At 37.7% G+C, this 18,750-nt stretch overlaps 1 protein-coding gene across 1 annotated transcript in view; it reads left to right on the top strand.

Moving 5' to 3' along the window:
- Positions 1-18,750, top strand: part of CPA6 (carboxypeptidase A6) — a 371,754-nt gene that overhangs the window by 289,151 nt on the left and 63,853 nt on the right. The window contains exons 5-6 of the mRNA XM_006150464.2: positions 1,492-1,593; positions 4,441-4,545. Coding sequence (XP_006150526.1) covers positions 1,492-1,593; positions 4,441-4,545 — 207 coding nt within the window. The remainder of the gene's footprint in view (positions 1-1,491; positions 1,594-4,440; positions 4,546-18,750) is intronic.

Below are 18,750 nucleotides of genomic sequence, written 5' to 3'. Positions count from 1 at the left end.
TTACAAATCGATGGCTGAGTTTCTCCCAGTACGATCAAAAGTTTCTTTTTTCTTTGTTCTGAATAAAACTGAACTGTGGGTTCTCTATCGAAAGTGGCATTTTGGGCTTTTCCTCTTCTTGTAAAGTCATTTCTGCCTAGTTGATGGTCCATTTAACTTTGGTGACCTTATAAAAGTTGTCATTGTAAATAAAGCAACTTGGAAAAAGTTTTCTGAAATAGACTTAACAAAAAATTATCTTTATTGTGAGTTGGAAACTGGAAAAGGGCTACCTGAATGTTCTGAGTGGGCTTATTAGGATGTCTTCCAACCGCCTAGAGTTAAGTACAGTACCACTGGTCATGATTAGCCCTTATGTAGTAGGGCTCCCTCATTTGGATCTGAGGAGTTGTTTTTTGTTTTTATCCTGTCAGCTTTGACTGTATTGCCTCTACAGACTTAGCTACTGCCTAGTTTGTGGTTGGTTAGGGCTTTTTCCTTTTTTTGAAAAACTGTAACTAGACAGGTTGTTGGTGTTTCAATTAAAGACATTTAACCCCAAAAAATAAATAAATAAATAAAAGGGTTTTTTTTTTTTTTTTCATCCATAATTGGTTAAATACATGGATGGGGGAGCTGTGGCTATAGAGCTCTGACCTTGTGTGTTTGTGTGTGTGTGTGTGTGTGTGTGTGTGTGTGTGTACATATGCTGTGCTCACTAGATTAAGAGGAGAAAGAAAAACACATACAGGTACTTTCCAAAGTATGTGTATGTATTTTTTTAGCACAGGCCCTTTTATACCATGAAACAGTGGGACACTTAGTGTTCCTTCTTTACTTGTAGGGCTTCTATGTCAGGAATTTCACCCTTGTTTCTAAGCATCTTATTCATCCATCTCAAATATATCTTCTTTTGATGACAGATCAATACGTGTGACTGAATCAATGCAAATGCATCACTATCACTGGAAAGATTATTCAGAGTAAGCCCTCTGATGTGTGACTCAGTAGAATAACCTCTAGATGCAAAGGATAATGCCTTTTCTTAGTATCTTCTGTTCAATGGCAAATGATAATATATGGGACATTAATGAACACTTTCAAGTACCTTGAATGATTTTCCTGAAGCTGATTTATTTCTTTTCCTTTTACATACTTGTGGCAAATGGAAATAAATTTTGATTCCCTAAAAGAAACCAGACACATCAATTCATTTTTTGTCAAACTCTGCCATCAAGATATTAATGATGTATGGTAGGTATAAGGTATGCGCTCAAGAAGGAACAATGCACAGACTTAAGATACTGTCTGTAAAAGCAAAAAGTAAAATGTAATGTAATCCCCCCAAAAAATTAAGAATAGAAAATTGGCTTTTTGTTCAATTTTATAGTCTATATATGTTCTTTGAATTCTGAGACCTACTGTTGTCTTGTTGTTACAGTTTGTTGGCTAAAAGTTCCATTATTCTGAGAAAGTCTAATATGCCTTTTTTTTTCATTTATTTGCTTTTAGATTGAAAATTGGATGCATCATCTGAATAAAACTCATTCAGGCCTCATTCACATGTTGTCCATTGGAAGATCATATGAGGGAAGACCTCTTTTTATTTTAAAGGTAAAAACTAAGAAATTGTGAACAATTGATAAAACGGTTACCAAACATTCATCTTTTTCATATTTGATGTACAGGGAAAAAATAAAATGATCTTTTATAGAGTCTTATGTTTAATATTATCTGACAATTAAGAAAACATTTTTCTCTTAGGTTTCTAAGCTATATTTAATTTTTTAAAGTTTATTACTTTCATGAGAGTAAGAGAGACAGAAAGAGGAAATCCCCCTCAACAGGCTCTCACACCATGATCTGCCCATTCTGCCCAGCTAACCAGGATCATGGGTGCTCAGATCTGGCATGAATAGTTAGACCCAAGAACTGAACCTGAGCTCATCCATGTGAATACAACTTCTCTTGAGCAGTAAATTACTGCTGTACCACCCAGCCAGCCTTATTTTTTTCCATTCAATATTATTAATATTGTTGCTACAGTAAAATAATTCGTATTGGTACCAATTATTTTTGAGTTGATGTTACTTAAGATGAATCAATGTAGACCAGACCTGTGGCCCAGTGCTTAAGGGAACTGGATCCCACATGACCAACCATGGTTTGAATCCCAGCCCTGGCACATTGAAAAGCACATCAAGTGCATGTGCACGTGTGCCCAAAATCCCATCAGTAGAGCTAAACAAAGACGTCCTGACCATACCCATTGGGAGTGCTTTCTCCCTCTTCCTCTTTTTGAGCGTAAAAACCCTATGGCAATCAAAAGAGACAAAAATAAATTAATGCAAGACTATCTACAGGTGTAAGAAGGTAGCCATTGTTTCCATTCCTGGATCCTGCATTTTCTCCTAACAACTGAGCTATAGCTCTTTATCCTTTCTCAGCCAAACTTTCTAAATGTCTAAAAAAATGTGCCTATATTCATACTCTCTATCCTTACCTCCTATTCAGACTTGCCAGCTTTTATCCCCACAACTCCTCTAACTTCTCTTTCCAAGATTAATTATGACTTATTGATTCTCTTCCTGTCTCTCTGACCATTTCTTCAGGTCTCATTCACCAGCTCCTCTTCCTCTGTCCTGTCTCTGGTTTTGGTATTCCCTAAGCTCTATCCTCAGCTCTGCTTTCATTCCATAAACCCTCTTTAGATGGTTACCCTACAGCATCAACCATCATCCCAGATCTTTCTATTAGTGGAGTCTACCTTTTGGAGCTTTAATACATCATGGTCTACTCAGTACTCCCACCCGGATATTCACATACTCAAAATGGCACTACTATACTTCCAGTTCAGTAACACACACAAGCATCATCCTGAGGTCCTCTCCTCTATTTTAACCACTCACCTTAAAATCATTCCGCAAAAGATTGGATCCACCCCAATCTCCTCTCTTGTCCTCATTGCAATTGCCTTAACTTACTTCTGTGTCATTTCTCCCTGCCTATTGTAAAAGTAGCCTCAGTACTAACTTTTCTATCATGTTCCCATTCTCTACCCTCTCATTCCCTAATCCACCCTCCACATCACTGTCAGTGGGGGGCTCTCCAACACAAACATGTGCATGTATGTGCACACAGACAAGTGTGAACACACACACACACACACACACACACACACACACACACACGGGTTCCCCATGTGATACAGGATGAAGCCTCATCTCTTTTACACAGAATCCAGAAACTTCAGGTGTTCTTTGCCTTTGAGTTCCACTTCATCTGCTGTTCCTTCCTCAACCCCAGAAGTAGTTCCTCAAACGTGTTGTGCTCAGATTCTCCTGCACCCTCCCTGTCACACAAGCTTCAGAACTTTCTCAATAGTCAAGCACTTCTCTTCTAAGAAGCCTCTTTTACTTCCCAGGAAAATAGGACATAACATTTCTGTCCCACAGTGACTTACAGATTTCACATCATAATGGTTGATTGACTGCTTACATGTCTGTCCTCCCCACTGTGCATTCCTTTTCATCCTTGAGTCTTCAGTGCCAAGCACAAAGTCTGACATTAAGAAAGATTTCCTAATTACTAGTTGAGTAAATTAAAAAATAGATGAAAACTAGATCCTCTGTGAATATAATGACAAGAGCTGCCTATTGATTACTGGGTTAGACACCAAATTAAAAGTAATATAGATGTAGAGGTTTGTAAAGATAAACTTCTCACTTGACAGTGCAAATCAAGTTATTTTATTTTTTCATTTTGTGTTATAATAAAGTTTGACTCTATCCACCTATAAAACATAGGTAGTTCTTTAAGAAATATTTCATGGGGGGACCAGCAGTTGGCGTAATGGCAATGTCGCTGGACTCCCATGTAGTCGACCGCAGTTCACGTCCCGGACCCAGTGGCTTAAACTCAGGCCAGGCATGTGTGCATGCATGCCCAAGATCCTGAGAGGAGAATAGAGGAGAAGGGATTGCGGCATGGCCATCCCCCCTGGGGGGTGATTTCTCGCTTTCTGTCTCTTTGTCTCTCTCTGTCTTTCTAGCGAGTGCACACATCCTATAGCAAAAAAACTCAAAAAAAGGAAATATTTCCTAGGAACATTCTGATTCCTTGGGATAGGGGGAAGCAAGAGATACAAACCGATTGGTAAGTTGAGCTTTTTATTTAACAGTCACATACTGTGTTCTAATGGAGAAGCAACCCCGTTTCAGGGATCACCCTTTTCCTTGTGTATTTTCTAGTTTTTTATTGTAATTAGGACAATAGATTTAATATTTCTATATAAACAAGTCTAGCCTTCCCAAGTAGGTAGGAAATCTCTATCTTTTTTATGTGCTACCTAATGAACCAAGCTACAGTGAAGCATTATGCTGAAACCTTATTAAATTATGCTGGTCAGTGAATCTAAAAATAAAAGCCTGAGTTGGATACTCTGAACACTCTTGTTTTCAGCTGGGCAGAAGATCACGAGCTTACAAAAGAGCTGTCTGGATAGACTGTGGCATTCATGCAAGAGAATGGATTGGTCCTGCCTTTTGTCAATGGTTTGTAAAAGAAGTAAGTTAATCCCTTCACACGATGTCCATTTCAGCCAGTGGGTGCTTCTGCATGTTTCTATTCTGCTCAAGGAACAAAGTAGTAATTAGAAGCCAGTGATATCTGATTGCATAATAATAGCACTTTGATTTTGTGAGCTGCTTTTATGTTTATGAAGACTTCTCAGAACCTTGGTTTAGTTTATCCCTGTTTTTACCCTTGGATGTTGGAGTTACCAACTCTCATTAAAAAGGAAATGCCTCAGAGAATTTATTTTATTTATTCTTCTTTTTTTCATTCATTTATTTAAATTTGGCCAGAGAAACACGGGGGTGGGGGGGGTGGGGGTTGGTGAAAGTAAGCCACCAGGTCAGGGAATTGAACTGTGGTCAGCCATGTGGGAATGTCCAACGCTTTAGCCATCACGCCACCTGCTGGTCAGAGCATATATGACTTTGCGACCAATTAGGAACAAACCATGGCAGTGGGCACATAGCAAAATACTAAAAAATCAATTTGTGATGTTCCAGAGCAACTTCTTATATGATATTCCTCTCAGAAAATCCTACCTCATTCATCTCCCCCCTCAAAATGATTCCATATATTCTATAACGATAAAGAGGCAAACAGTGATTATATTGTGCCCTCCTGCTGTAGGTCTATAATTCAGGTACCAAAAGGCTTTCACATCCATGGCTTTAATATTCTCCGTTTAATACTCTCAGTTATTTCTCAGGCACTGTAATAACAGATGACTCAGTGATTTCTCATTTTCCAAATGCTTCATTTGAATCATGAGTTCACTGAGCTAGTATACTGAGTGGATCTCTGTGCCAAGATTGTGCCAATGCCTTAGTTTCCCATTTGTTGTCAAGAATCTAGTAACTTTGACAGATTCGTGTTTTAATCCTTACTTTTAGTTTTGGAAGAAAAACAAAACTTGAAACTCACCACTAGTATTCATGATAAAAGTAAAGGAATCTAAGGAAATGAAGGCTCTTAGCCAGAAAATAATCCTACAAATTTCTTTAGACCTGCACTTACAGGAAACCATCAAGATTACAAAAAACATGTAAATGTATTTCAGTTAAACTTCTGTTTTTTATGTAGCAACCATGTGCTATAGTGGGATTTGTGACTTGGAAGCCTCTCCTAGGTCTTGGGAAACTTATCTCACAGATGTCAACAATGCACTAAATTTATAAAATCTCTCTGCCACTATCAAATTCCCAGGAGTATCATTAATTTAATAAATAATGATGTAATAACATTTTCTAACTACTTGTACTCAGTTGTGTAGTTCACATTCTTTTAAAATATCATTTTATCCTATAGGATAAATGCAAAAGTAATAAGAAATTTATGATCCTATTACTTAGTGCCAAATACCCAGTCTATCCATGGCAATATACTGTCCACTGTTTCAAGTTTTGAAAAAGGACAGAAAGAAGGGGCCAGCCAATGGCGTAATGGATATGTCGCTGGACTCCCATGTTGTCGACCATGGTTCAAGTCCCGGTGGCTTAAACTCATGTCGGATGCTTGTGTGTGCGTGCCCAAGATCCCAAAAGGAGAATGGAGGAAAAGGGATTGTGGTGTGGCCATACCCCCTGGGGGGTGATTTCTCACTTTCTTCTCTGTCTCTCTCTAACTTTCTGATGATAGCAAAACCTCTCCAAAACAAAAAAAAGTTGTTATATATAGAACAACTATTATTTATAAGTAATAGTTGTAGAAGAACATAAGACTATATCTCCCAAACGTGACAGCTCAAGTTTGACCTCCCCCCAACAACACGTTCAACCTCTTCTTTCTAATACCAAAACATACCTTATTTACGTGGTTACCATCAGTCTTATTCCTACACCAACTCCAAGGGCATACACTGTCTGTCTTGTTCACTACCAAACCCCCAGCACATAGAACAACACCTGGCAAATATTTCATTAGATATTGAAATATTTATTAGTAAACAGGAATGATGAGAATCTAGTGGTAATGATGTAGAGATTTCTGGGAAGCAACTTGTCAAATGATCTTGTAAGATAGAATCCATACCACCTGGAATCTTGCAGAGCTCAACCTGTAAGCCATACACAGCAGTCTTGTAACTTGAGCTAAATTTCCAAGGACGAGTCAGACATAGGAAAAGGAAAAGGAAGACATATATGATGACTGTCAGCTGAGAGAGTTGATTCTGGGGCAAGACAAGACACATCAGTTAAGATTAGGCTTTGTTTCCACAGAGATGTGTGAAGATGGCTTCTCCTTTCTCCCTCCTGCAGTGAGCTGTCTTCACTGAGCAGAGTCAGAACCCACCTGTGCCTCTGCTCCCTCACTACCCATCTTTTGTGTTTTGTGGTCATGGATGACACTTGCTCCTCCACTTTAACCACTTATATTTCCCACTTGAGTCAGGTCAGCAATTAGAAATGGACAAAAGGAGGCCTCAATGTGTATGGTAGGAGTGGGACTGTCTAGGTGTGATAGCCTTATGGTGGAAGAGACAGGAACAGGTTGATATTTACATATTAGGGGCTGGACAGTGGTGCAGCAGTAAAACACAATGCTCTGCAAGGCTAACCCACATGGCAAGGCTGCAGGTTCACCCTAGGAGACTTCTCTAAATGAACCAGGAATGTGTGTGCCCATGATCCAGGGTTGGCTAAGGCTGAGGGTGGATTGTGGCATCAGAATCCTGTTAGGGATGCTGTCTGTCTCTTTCTCTCTTTCTCCCTCCTGGGAGAAATAAATGAACATATTTTAATAAAAATATTTCTATATTACATGCTTGTAAAAAAAGTTTTTATATTATTTTGAAACTCCCATTCCCATTAATGATGCTATTAGGGGTGAGGGAATTGGAGTGTCAAAGATTTAAATAACCTTAAAGCTGGCAGGCAGAATACATTGTTTCTTTCATACAAAGTCAGTTTCTTTGTTAAATCTTCAGTCTTCCAAGAGTGGCTGATCCAAGAAGGGCTCTAGGCACTATTTCTTTCAAAGGATCACTTGACCTCTTGCCACAGAGTCCCATAACTGGCTTCCAAGATCTCAGACAATCTAGTTTTTATGTCCCCCCAAGACATCAGGGAATCTCTGTCTCCTAGGCCCCCAGGGATGTCATGTCTAGGCCTCTTTCACTGACAGGTCATTTGTCCCTGCAGCATTTGCCCCCTTATTGGCACATCAGAATCATGTGAAGTGATGTCCTCCCAGAGAGACTTACGGTAGGCGGGACAGAGGTTCCCTTTTTTTACATTTTTAACCCAAATTTGTCAGTGATTTCTACCAGCTCTTAACTTTCCTGGAATTTCAGTCCCAAGAGAAGAAGGTGACATCAAAAGCCAAAAGTCTAGCTTCCTACCATTGCTTTCTCTCTTCTTGGGTAATTTTCCCCAAAACTCAACAGCTTCATATGACCCACATTTATTATCTGTTTCTGGGGGTCAGGCACAGCTTAGCTGGGTGCCTCTGGCTCAGGGTCTGAGATTTACACAAGGCTATAGTCAAGGTGTTAGCTGCAGCCCCAGTGAAACCACATATCTGATAAAGGACTCATATTTAGAAAAGACAAATTCAAAAGTAAACCATCCAATTAGAAAATAATCCAATAAGAAAATGGCCTAAGGATATAAAAAGTCATTTAATTAAAGAATACAGATGGCAGATGAGCAAAAGCGAAAAGATGTCATTAGGAAAATTTTAATTAAAGCCGTTAAAGGTATAAAGTGAGCTATCACTATGCACCTATCAGAGTGGCTAAAATTAACCAAATATATTAATATGAACATAGATGGACCTAAAGGTAGGCTATACATATATAAATGTATATCATCAAATGCCAAAGAGGACACAGGAAATGGATCATGTGTGCTGTACAGGTGGGAATGTCAACTAGTGGAGCTACTCTTGAGAACAGGTGGCAGGCTATTTTGAAATTAGACATGCAACTACCATATGACCCAGTAATTGTACTCTTGGCATTTATCCCAGAGAAATGAAAACTTATGTTCACTAAAAACTTATACACAAATGTTTATAGCAACTTTATTTATAATAGCCAAAAACTGGAAACAACTCAAATATCCTTCAACAGGCAAATGGTTAAACAAACTGTAATACGTACATCCATACCATGGAAAACTACTCAACAATAAAAAGGAAGAAACTATTAATATACAAAACAACTTGGATGAATCTCCAGAGAATTGTACTGAATGAAAAAGCCAATTCCGAATAGACCCATGCTATATTATGTCATTTATATATTCTTGAAATGACAAAATTATAAAAATAGGGAACAGATTAGTTGTTACTCAGGGGTAAGAAAGAGGTGGAGGTGGAAGGAGAGTGGAAGTGGCTATACAAGGGCAACATGAGGGAGCCCTGTGAGATGGAAACTCTGCTGGATTCTTATGGACTCAAAGAATGAAATACTCTTTGATGAGGAGTGAAAGAAATTGAGCAAGTAGACAAAAATGAATACCTGTTTCATAAGCCTAATTTGGGCAGTTGAAATCCAGTTGTAAATTCCAGTGATTTTTCCCACTGTACTGAAGTTGATTCTAAGTACTTTTCTTGTCTGTATAAGATAATCTGATTTTTTTAAAAAATAAACTCTATACATTGTCATTATTTTTTAGAATTATTTAATTTTTATTAATTCATTTATTTAAAAAAAAAAAACTTGACCAGAGAGAGAGATACAGAGAGAGAGGAAAAGTGAAAATACAAGCCACCAGGTCTAGGACTCAAACCATGATCAACCATGTGGGAGTGTCCAGCACGTTAACCACCACACCACCTGCAGGCCCCCTATATAACATCTGATAAGAAGAGATGGGAAAAGGATCAAAGATTAACAGCTTGTCATTGAACTCTTGCCACAAATTCAAGGACAGTAACATTGGTATATAGATTAGCCAAGTAATTTGCAGTGGCAGACCATTTTCACATTTTTTTTTGTTTTTATTTGTGGAAAGGCTACTTTAATTCTTCATTGCCAGTGCAGATGGAATAACATGCTTTATTTTTTTGGAATCATTTCCAATTGAAGGAGGCAATTTGAGCTTTATTCATATTTGAGAGTTTGACATTGCTGACCTCTAAGATTGAGTATCTCAAGTCATGGTGGTTACCATCTGACCGAGGGTTATGCATTCACTTAATTTTTGCCTCAAATAATTCTATATTGCTAGGACAAACTTAAACCACTCTTTGTTCATAAAATATTTAGAAAGTAACTCAGGGAAATATTTATTTGATTTCCAAATGAGAAAGACACTTCCAAGCATAAAAGTAAAGACAGCATAAAAGATATTATCAGTAGCACTGACTACATAAAAATATTTTAATAGCACATTTAGTGATAAAGGTAACTGTTCATGGCATACTGCTATACCAAGTGCATGCACACACACACAAACACACACACACGGCATGGATGTTATAATTTCAATATTGTAAAATCTATATCTGAGACATATATACATGAAAACTATACCAAATATTAAGAGGATAGAATTACGGGTGGGTTTATTTTTTTCTTATCTTTTTCTGTATTTTCCAAATTTCCTATATTAAACAGAACCAAAAATTATTATTTTTTCAAATCAATAAATTCAACCCGGATAAAACGATGTACGTTTTGCTCTCAAACTTGATTATTCTTGAGTCATATATTTCTACAGACATTTTAGAACCAGTGGTTGAATTCTAAAATTGAAGCAAAAGTTTAGAAGGTGATTGGGACTACAATGACCTAAAATGGAAAATTCTCCCAGTCTTTGATGACACATAATGTACAAGTAGATCTATTTGATCCTATTACAGAAATACAGTAACACACACACACTCACACACACGCAAAAGAAAGAAAGAAAGAAAGAAAGAAAGAAAGAAAGAAAGAAAGAAAGAGAAAAAGGAAAGAAAATAAAGGGAAGAAAAAATGTCTTTAGTTCCCCAGATGAGCCACAGTATTCCTCCACTGTCTACATGAAGGGGCACTTCCAGGCTCAGCTTGATTACACTGGAAAACCATCTCCATTGCATATTTCTACCTATGTGTACTCACCAACACAGTCATGGCTAATCCTAATGTCAAAATCTAGCATGCAATTCAACTGCACTAGATAGACCATTGAGATACCCCAAAATAGCAGTAAGAGACTTTCAGGGATGGTTGTGATTTTCTAGGTAGAGCAAGTAGTGGTATTCGCAGGCTGTGGTGGGTTGTATGTTTAGGACAGAACTCTAAGGAAGACTTGGAGCAGCAGTTGTGAGAGAGTCCTCCAATTAAGACTTTCCAGAATGGAAAGGCTCTTTCTCTCAGAATCTGAGGGCTTTTCAGGAATACACATTTTGGATAGTAATCTCTTTAAGTCTCATTAGGTCTCACTACCTATTAAAGGTAGAAATATAATATAAACTCTCAAATGTAAGTGTGAAACTCAAAGTTTTGCTTAAGGATTGTATCACTAAAAATAAGTCTTTTGAAGAAAAAAAAATCCATTTATAAAATAGGCCAAAGTCAGGAAATGAGTAGGTACAATCACGCACCACTTAATGACAGAGATATGTTCCTAGAAATGCAATAGGTGATTTTGCCATTGTGCAAACACCATAGAGTGTTTTACACAAACCTAGATGGTATAGCCTATTACAATCTTATGGGACTCACCAACATATATGCCATCTGCCATTTACTGAAACCTTGTTATGTGGTGCATGACTATAATTGAATGTGCTACTAAGCCCAGATCAAACATCTAATGAGTTTAGCTGAGTAAGCAAATACATCTTTGCTCTTAATTATATAATGGAAACAGTTCATCATATAAAGATGATCTGCATTTTCAACTGTCTGCCTTTGCTCACTGCCATTCTATCATTGATTTGTTTGCTACTGGCTCTTCAGTACCATTAGTTCCCCATATTCTCCCACTCTTCTCACCCTTCCTGATCTTATTTTTAATCCTCCCTATCCTTCAACCTATCTCGTTCTCCAATTTATTATGGTTTTATACATAGTGGGGTGATATTAAATTTGTTTAGTTTTTATTTAATTAAATTGAAATCAATTGCATCCACAGTATTCCACTATCTAATAATTGAGAATGCTAAGGGCTGGCAGGTAGCATGATGGTTGAGGTGCTGGACTCCCACATGGTTGATCATGGGTTGAGTCCTGGACCTGGCATCTTGCTTTCTCACTTTCCCCCTCTCTTTCTCTCTCTCTGGTCAAATTTTAAAATAATAATAATAAATTAAATTCAATTCAATAATTATTTAAAAAGAATTGAGAATGTTCTGGCCATTGTTTATACTGGAAGTTCTCACTTTACGTAGTAGTACCAGACTGTAAAAGTGGCCATGCAGGGCCAGCCAAGTGGTGTGGTGGTTAAGATAGCTAGATCCCACATGGCTGACTATGCAGTTCAGTTCCCCAACCTGGTGGCTTGAAAAATCCTCCAGGTGCATGTTCATGCATGCCCAAAATCCCTAGAGGAAACTGAAGGAGAAAGGACTGCAATGTGGCCATTTCCCCTGGGGAGTGATTTTTCACTTTCTGTCTGCCTGTCTCTTTGGCAAGTGCATGTGCCCTAGAGAAAAAGACTCTCAATTTTCATATATATATACATATACACATATGTATATATACACATATATATACAATTTTCATATATATGTATATATATGTATATATACATATATATGTAGTATTGTAAAATTTCATATATATGTATATATACAGTATTATAAATAGTTTAATATTTTTTAGTATGCTGTTATTTAGATCATGAGAAATATTGAGAATTAAAATGCCGTGTTTCTTTGTGAAAAAAAAATATTATCAAGGGTAGTTTGGATTATGCTTGCCTTCTCTCTGTAAAGCTTATTATGTGAAATGACCATCTTTCATTTGAGTTTTTGTTTTGTTTTGTTTTGTTTGGCTATAGGGTGTGTGCACTCAATGGAGAGACAAAGAGACAGAAAGCAAAAAATCATCTTTCCAGGAGTATGGCCATGCTGCAATCCATTCTCCATTTTCCTCTTGGGATTTTGGGCATTCACACACACACACGCCCAATGTGAGTTTTAAGCCACCGAGTCCAAGATTCAATTATGTGCGAGTCCAGTGATGTAATGATTACACCATGTAATGGTTCAAAAAATGAACATGTTTTATAAAAATTTGCCTTGGCAAATTGTTATACTGCTTTTTTAGTTGAATCAGCTTCTAATATTTTTTTCCTTTGTATTTTAAGTATCATAAAATATCTCTAAGAGTTCCTTTGGTGTAAAGTGTTGCCAAAATCACATCTTCTAGAATATTTGCACTCTATTTTTGGTTTTTGGTTTTTGCCATATGTGTATGCTCACCAGAGAAAGGCAGTGAGAGGGAAAGTGAGAAATCATCCCCCAGGGAGGAGGAGGGCACACACACACACACACACACACACACACACACACACACACAGCCCTGGTGTGCAAAACTGTAATCAATCTTGTGGGAGTCCAGCACCTTAATCAGCATGCCACCTACTGGCCCCCCATTTTCATCCTTTTTTTTTTTCAAAACCACTTTCTTAATCTATGTTGGTAATATCATCTTCACTAAGCTCCTCTGGCTGTGCATCTAGACCTGAATGACAGTATCAGCCTTCTCCTGATCAGCTATTTATCCTAAACTCTATTTGTATTTAATTCACCTTCTACCTCAGAATTGTCCCTTTTTGTTTCTGTGTTGCACTTTCATCATAGTTAAATAATTCCCTCTTTCTATCATTCATTTTTGTAAAACACTATGGAGGTACATCACTGGAGAGTAAGGAGGCAACACAGCTACACCCTTTGTAGTCTCTGCATTAACCGAACAAGAGATGCATGGTAACAGTCACTGACAGACCCTGAAGGAAATGACATCATTGGTCCCAGATTTTGATATGCATCTGTTATCTATGACTACTGATCTGCAGTGGTAACTGAAATTTGGGCCACTTGTGGGAGGACTGTTATTACTTAACTAAACCATTATGACTGAAATTCACATACATCAAAGCTGTGCAAAGCAGTATCACCTAAACTCTCTTTCTTGTAGGTAAAAAGATCCTTCCATAATAAATCTTAATGCTACAAAATTGGTCCTGGCTTCTTCTTATGAGTAAATACTACTAATCATTATTGTTAGGCTATGTTGGTATAAAAGTTTTAGAAATGTAAACTGATATTAGTTAGGAAAAAGAGTGGACATGCATCTAATATTATATATAGCATTTTTCACTCTTCACCTGTCCTGTTAGATTAATCACTCTGGGTGGTTCTAAGTATAAATTAAGTATAAAAATAGCTATAATTTATATTAGCATATGACTTTTAGTTCTTCCTCACTTCATTCACAGAATCTTTTGTTCATGCTGCTTTTGAACTATTATTTAGTTCATTATTTTGTATTTTTTTAACTTATTTGATTCATGATAAAGAGCATATGAGAGAGAGAGAGAGAAAGTGGCGTATCCTTGACAGGGTCTTAGACTGCCATGCTGTTTCACACCCAGTGTATTTGCAGGCCAACCTGGGAATTCAAACCCATGGTTAGTCATGTGGTTTACAACATTGCAATTCAGTTTGCCGCCAACTACTTCACCAGGCTGCTCTGACTATTCTGTATTTAACGAACATCTTACAGCATGACATCAATTATGTTTATAGATTAAGTTTCTTTCCCCACACCCAGAAGACCTTCCTTGTTATAATTAATTCTCCCATTATTGAATCTTAAATACCTCCTTTGTGTCATGATGCATCCACAGTGGTGCTACAACAGTTTTCTTTCCCAAATAGTTTCACTCCACTTCAAACTAAATGAGGAGATTCTCCCTCCTGCTGCGCCTCTTGCTCAGGCCTCAGCTGTGAAATGCTCCGTATTTCCAGTGTAACCTCCACAGGATGTGTGGTAAATATTTTTAAGTCTTCTGCAGTGATGTCTGAAGAAAAACAATAATAGTGTATACTTTTTTAAGAGCCAGTAACACAATCCTCAAAAATATGACCCCCCCTCATATTCCACATTGTCATAAAGCTCTAAGAAACCAACAATCTGACCGAAACAATCTAGAAACAGTAAAAACAGGGAAACTCTTTTACCTAACTTTGTCACACCACACATAGACTTTAGTCATGGTAAATTTTGTTTTCAGTTTTAACCACCATTTATTTGGTGAATTCTAGTAATGACTCATATTTGGGGGGAAGCCAAAATAATGTTGGTAGATGGGGAATTGCGTATAGATTCATTCTTTATGTTTCTTTATTAACTTCAGAAATTTCCTAATCTGTGGTATCAAGTATATCATTTGCCTGTCAGAGATACTATTGAAAACCTTCCTTAATGTATTTTCATTTAAAATCAAAATCAGTTTTGGTGAGTATTTTAAAAATAAATTTAAGTAAAGTGAGTGCAGTACCTAGGGACTGCCACACTGAGGCGTGTGGAGCATTGTTTTGTGACTGGTTTTCAGTCACAACTACTTAATTCCTCATCAGCATCAACTCGCAAAGCCCACAGGCAGCTTGATTAGTAGGCATCTCCTTTACTCTGTGTGGGTGGTGTGCACTGATAGCTAAAAAGTTCTACACGTGATAAGAACAGCCCACCTCTATGTTCTTTATGGTCATCATGTGTTGCAGTAATAGGAAATAGACACATGGCCATGTTTTTTTGCTTTTTTTCTGGAAACTCCCACCTAAACTATAAAAAAGAAATGATCTGTGTCCTATTATTTAGAACATTCAAGCAAGGAGGGCTCTTAATTGTCCTGTTCAGTATTTAACAATCGTCACATCATTCTCACTCTCGCTTTGTCTGACCAGATGGAGAGTAGCTGCAATTCTTAGAGAGTTATAAAAATCACAAATAGCATGTGCAAAACAATGACACCCTGCTTGTTTGTCAGAGGAAGAACACATTTTGGCAAGTCTTAAAAATTAAATCTATTCCAGAGTAGAATACTAGGAAACAGCTTTTCTAATTAATATGTTATTTAGAAATCAAGAACTTCAAAATGATATTAATGACTTAAAAGTATATCAAACAAAAATTGACAGAATATAAGAAAAAGTGATAAATGAAAATATAATTCAAATCTTTTTAATACAATTCTCAATGATTAAGACAGCAAACAAATTTCTAGTAAGAATATAGATGATATTAACAACATAATTGATAAACTTAATCTAATAAACATATATAGAATTCATACCCATAATTACAGAATGTATATTCTTTTCCAACATGATTAGAACATTCACAGAAATTGACTATATTACTAGGACAACAAAGCAAGGCTCAACAAATACCAAAGAATCTAATTATATAAACCATATTCTCTAACTATAATGCAATGTTAGAAATCATCTATTCAATATGTAACTTAGGGCTGGCCGTGTAGTGCAGCAATTAAGTACTATGCGTAGGGAGCAAGGCCCCACATAGCTGACTACAGATCAAGACCCAACCCCAGCAACTTAAAGAACACACCAGGGGGACCAGCACTTAGCGTAATGGCTATGTCGCTCGACTCCCACGTAGTTGACCGCGGTTCGACTCCCAGACCTGGTGGCTTGGACTCACGCCGGGCGCGTGTGCGTGCATGCCCACGATCCCAAGAGGAGAATGGAGGAGAAGGGATTGCGGCATGACCATCCCCCCTGGGGGGTGATTTCTCGCTTTCTGTCTCTATGTCTCTCTCTGTCTGTCTGGTGAGCGCACGTGCCCTATAGCAAAAAACCTTCCCCCCAAAAAACTGAACACACCAGGCACAGGTGTGTGGGTGCCTAGAATCCTGACAGAGAGAAATGGATTGTGGTATGATTATGCCCCATTGGAGGAGTTCTCTCTTTTTCTCTCTCTCTCTCTCTTTGGTGAGTACATGTACTCTCTAGCGTTTAAAAAAAAGGGGGACCAGCAGTTAGCATAATGGCTATGTCACTGGACTCCCATGTAGTCGACTGCGGTTCTAGTCCCAGACCGGGTGGCTTAAACTCATGCCAGGCGCGTGTGCGTGCATGCCCAAGATCCTGAGAGGAGAAAGGAGGAGGAGGGATTGCAGTGTGGCCATCCCCTCCTGGGGGCGGGGGGGGGGGATTTCTCGCTTTCTGTCTCTCTATCTCTCTCTGTCTTTCTGGCGAGTGCATGCGCCCTATGGAAAAAACCTCTTCAAAAAAAAAAAAAAACAAAAAAAAAAAAAACAAACAAAAAAAAACTTCTAAAAATAAAACTTAAGGAGCCAATAGGTGGTATGGTGCTTAAGGTGCTATATTCCCACGTGGCCAACCATGATTCAAGTCCAGACCAGGCTGCTTGAAAATCACACAGGGCATGTGTGCCCAAAATCCCAAGAGGAGACGGGATCATGGGGTGGCTCCCCGCCCCAGGAAGTGAAGGGGATTTCTCACTTTCTCTCTTTTTCTCCCTCTCTTTCTCTGTCCAATGAGTGCACATGACTTATAGCAAACTAAAAAAAAAAAAGAAAAAAATTCACATATTTAGAAAAATATATATTTATAAATGACTCATGCTTCAAATAAATCAAGGAAAATTTTCAGTATTTAGAATTGAATGATAACAAAGCTGTATATCAAAACATACAGAATCGAACTAAAATAGTGATAAAGAGAAATTTTTAGTTTCAAATAAATATATTAGAAAAGAATAAGTCTCCAAATTAGTCAGACTTTCAACTTGAGAAATGAGAAAAGGAGCAGAAGTGCCAATGAAAGCAATGATAAAGATTTGAAGTATACAGAATAAAAATCAAAGATACGTGCTTCCTATGGTATCTTTGTTTCCTGTTTAATTAGTTTCTGGTTTTACAGCTGAACTCTGTCATTCACAGAAATAATAATTCAAATATATTTTTAAAATACTCCCTAAAACACAACAGAATAACATAACCCTGATACCAAAACCAGATGAAGACAAGATAAGAAATTACAAACCTAACTCACATAGAAGCACAGAGGTAAAGACTAGCAACCTGAATCCAGCCAATATATTAAGACCACATCACAACCAAATGGACTTATCCCAGTAATTCAAAGATGGTTTAACAATCAAAAATTACTAATTGAAATTTATCATAACAACTAAATGATTCTGTGAGTACATTTACTAAAATTCAATATTCATTAATGACAAAGCAAGGCATAACCTAATTATGAAACAGAACATCTTTAATGTGATCAATTTTGATTTCAGAATTAATATGAAAAAAAGGGTCAAAATAGCCAAGCTAATTTTTAAAGGCTTATTATTTATTTATTTCTTCCATAAGCAAGACAGACAGACAACACCTCCAATTGGATCTTGATGCTGCAACCCCCAGTATCAGGCTGTGTCATGGGCAAGCATATGCCTGGCATACTCGGGGAGGTCTCTGAACTTGAACTATTAATAGGAACCTTGCCATGTGGGACTGCTTTGCAGGGTATGGCATTTTACAACCACACCATCATCTGACTTCCAACCAAGGTCATCTTTGCTTTTTTAAGAGAGAGTTTTGCTTTAAGGCATGTGACCTCACCAAAGAGACAGGGAAAGACAGAAAGTGAGAAATAACTCCCCAGAAGGAGGCCAGGCCACAATCCCTTCTCCTCCACTGTCCTCTTGGAATCTCGAGCATGCATGCAAACATTCCCAGTGTGAATTTCAAGCCACTGGGTCCAGGACTCAAACCATGGTCAACCACATGGGAGTCCAGCACCCCAACCACTACATCACCTGTTGGTCCTAGCAACCAAGGTCATTTTAAAGTGAAACAACATGAGGAGACACAGCCTACCAGATTTTTCAGATTTTGTATAAACTATGGTATGAATTTGGAGGATCCATGTACACTCTGAAGTGGTAAATTAATATACATACACTTCAAAGTGTATTAGAGCAATTCCACCCATAGATAGAAACCTTATTAACAGAGGTGGCATGTCAACTCACTCTCATTTATTACAGATAAGGGTGTTTTTTGATATAAAGAAAAAATAGCAACATTTAGTAAAGATAAAGACATATCAATCCATGATCCCTCAAATCAATTTCTAGTTATACAAGGGTTCCTCAAAAAGTTCATGGGAAGTGTGTATTATTAAAAATAAATGCATGGGGAACCAGCAGTTAGCGTAATGGCTATGTCGCTGGATTCCCACGTAGTCGACCGCGGTTCG

This window comes from Tupaia chinensis, unplaced genomic scaffold (genome assembly GCF_000334495.1).
Source record: "Tupaia chinensis unplaced genomic scaffold, TupChi_1.0 Scaffold000288_2, whole genome shotgun sequence".
NCBI lineage: Eukaryota > Metazoa > Chordata > Mammalia > Scandentia > Tupaiidae > Tupaia > Tupaia belangeri.
Note: the sequence above shows the minus strand (reverse complement) of the source record. Positions and strands in the feature narration are given on the sequence as shown.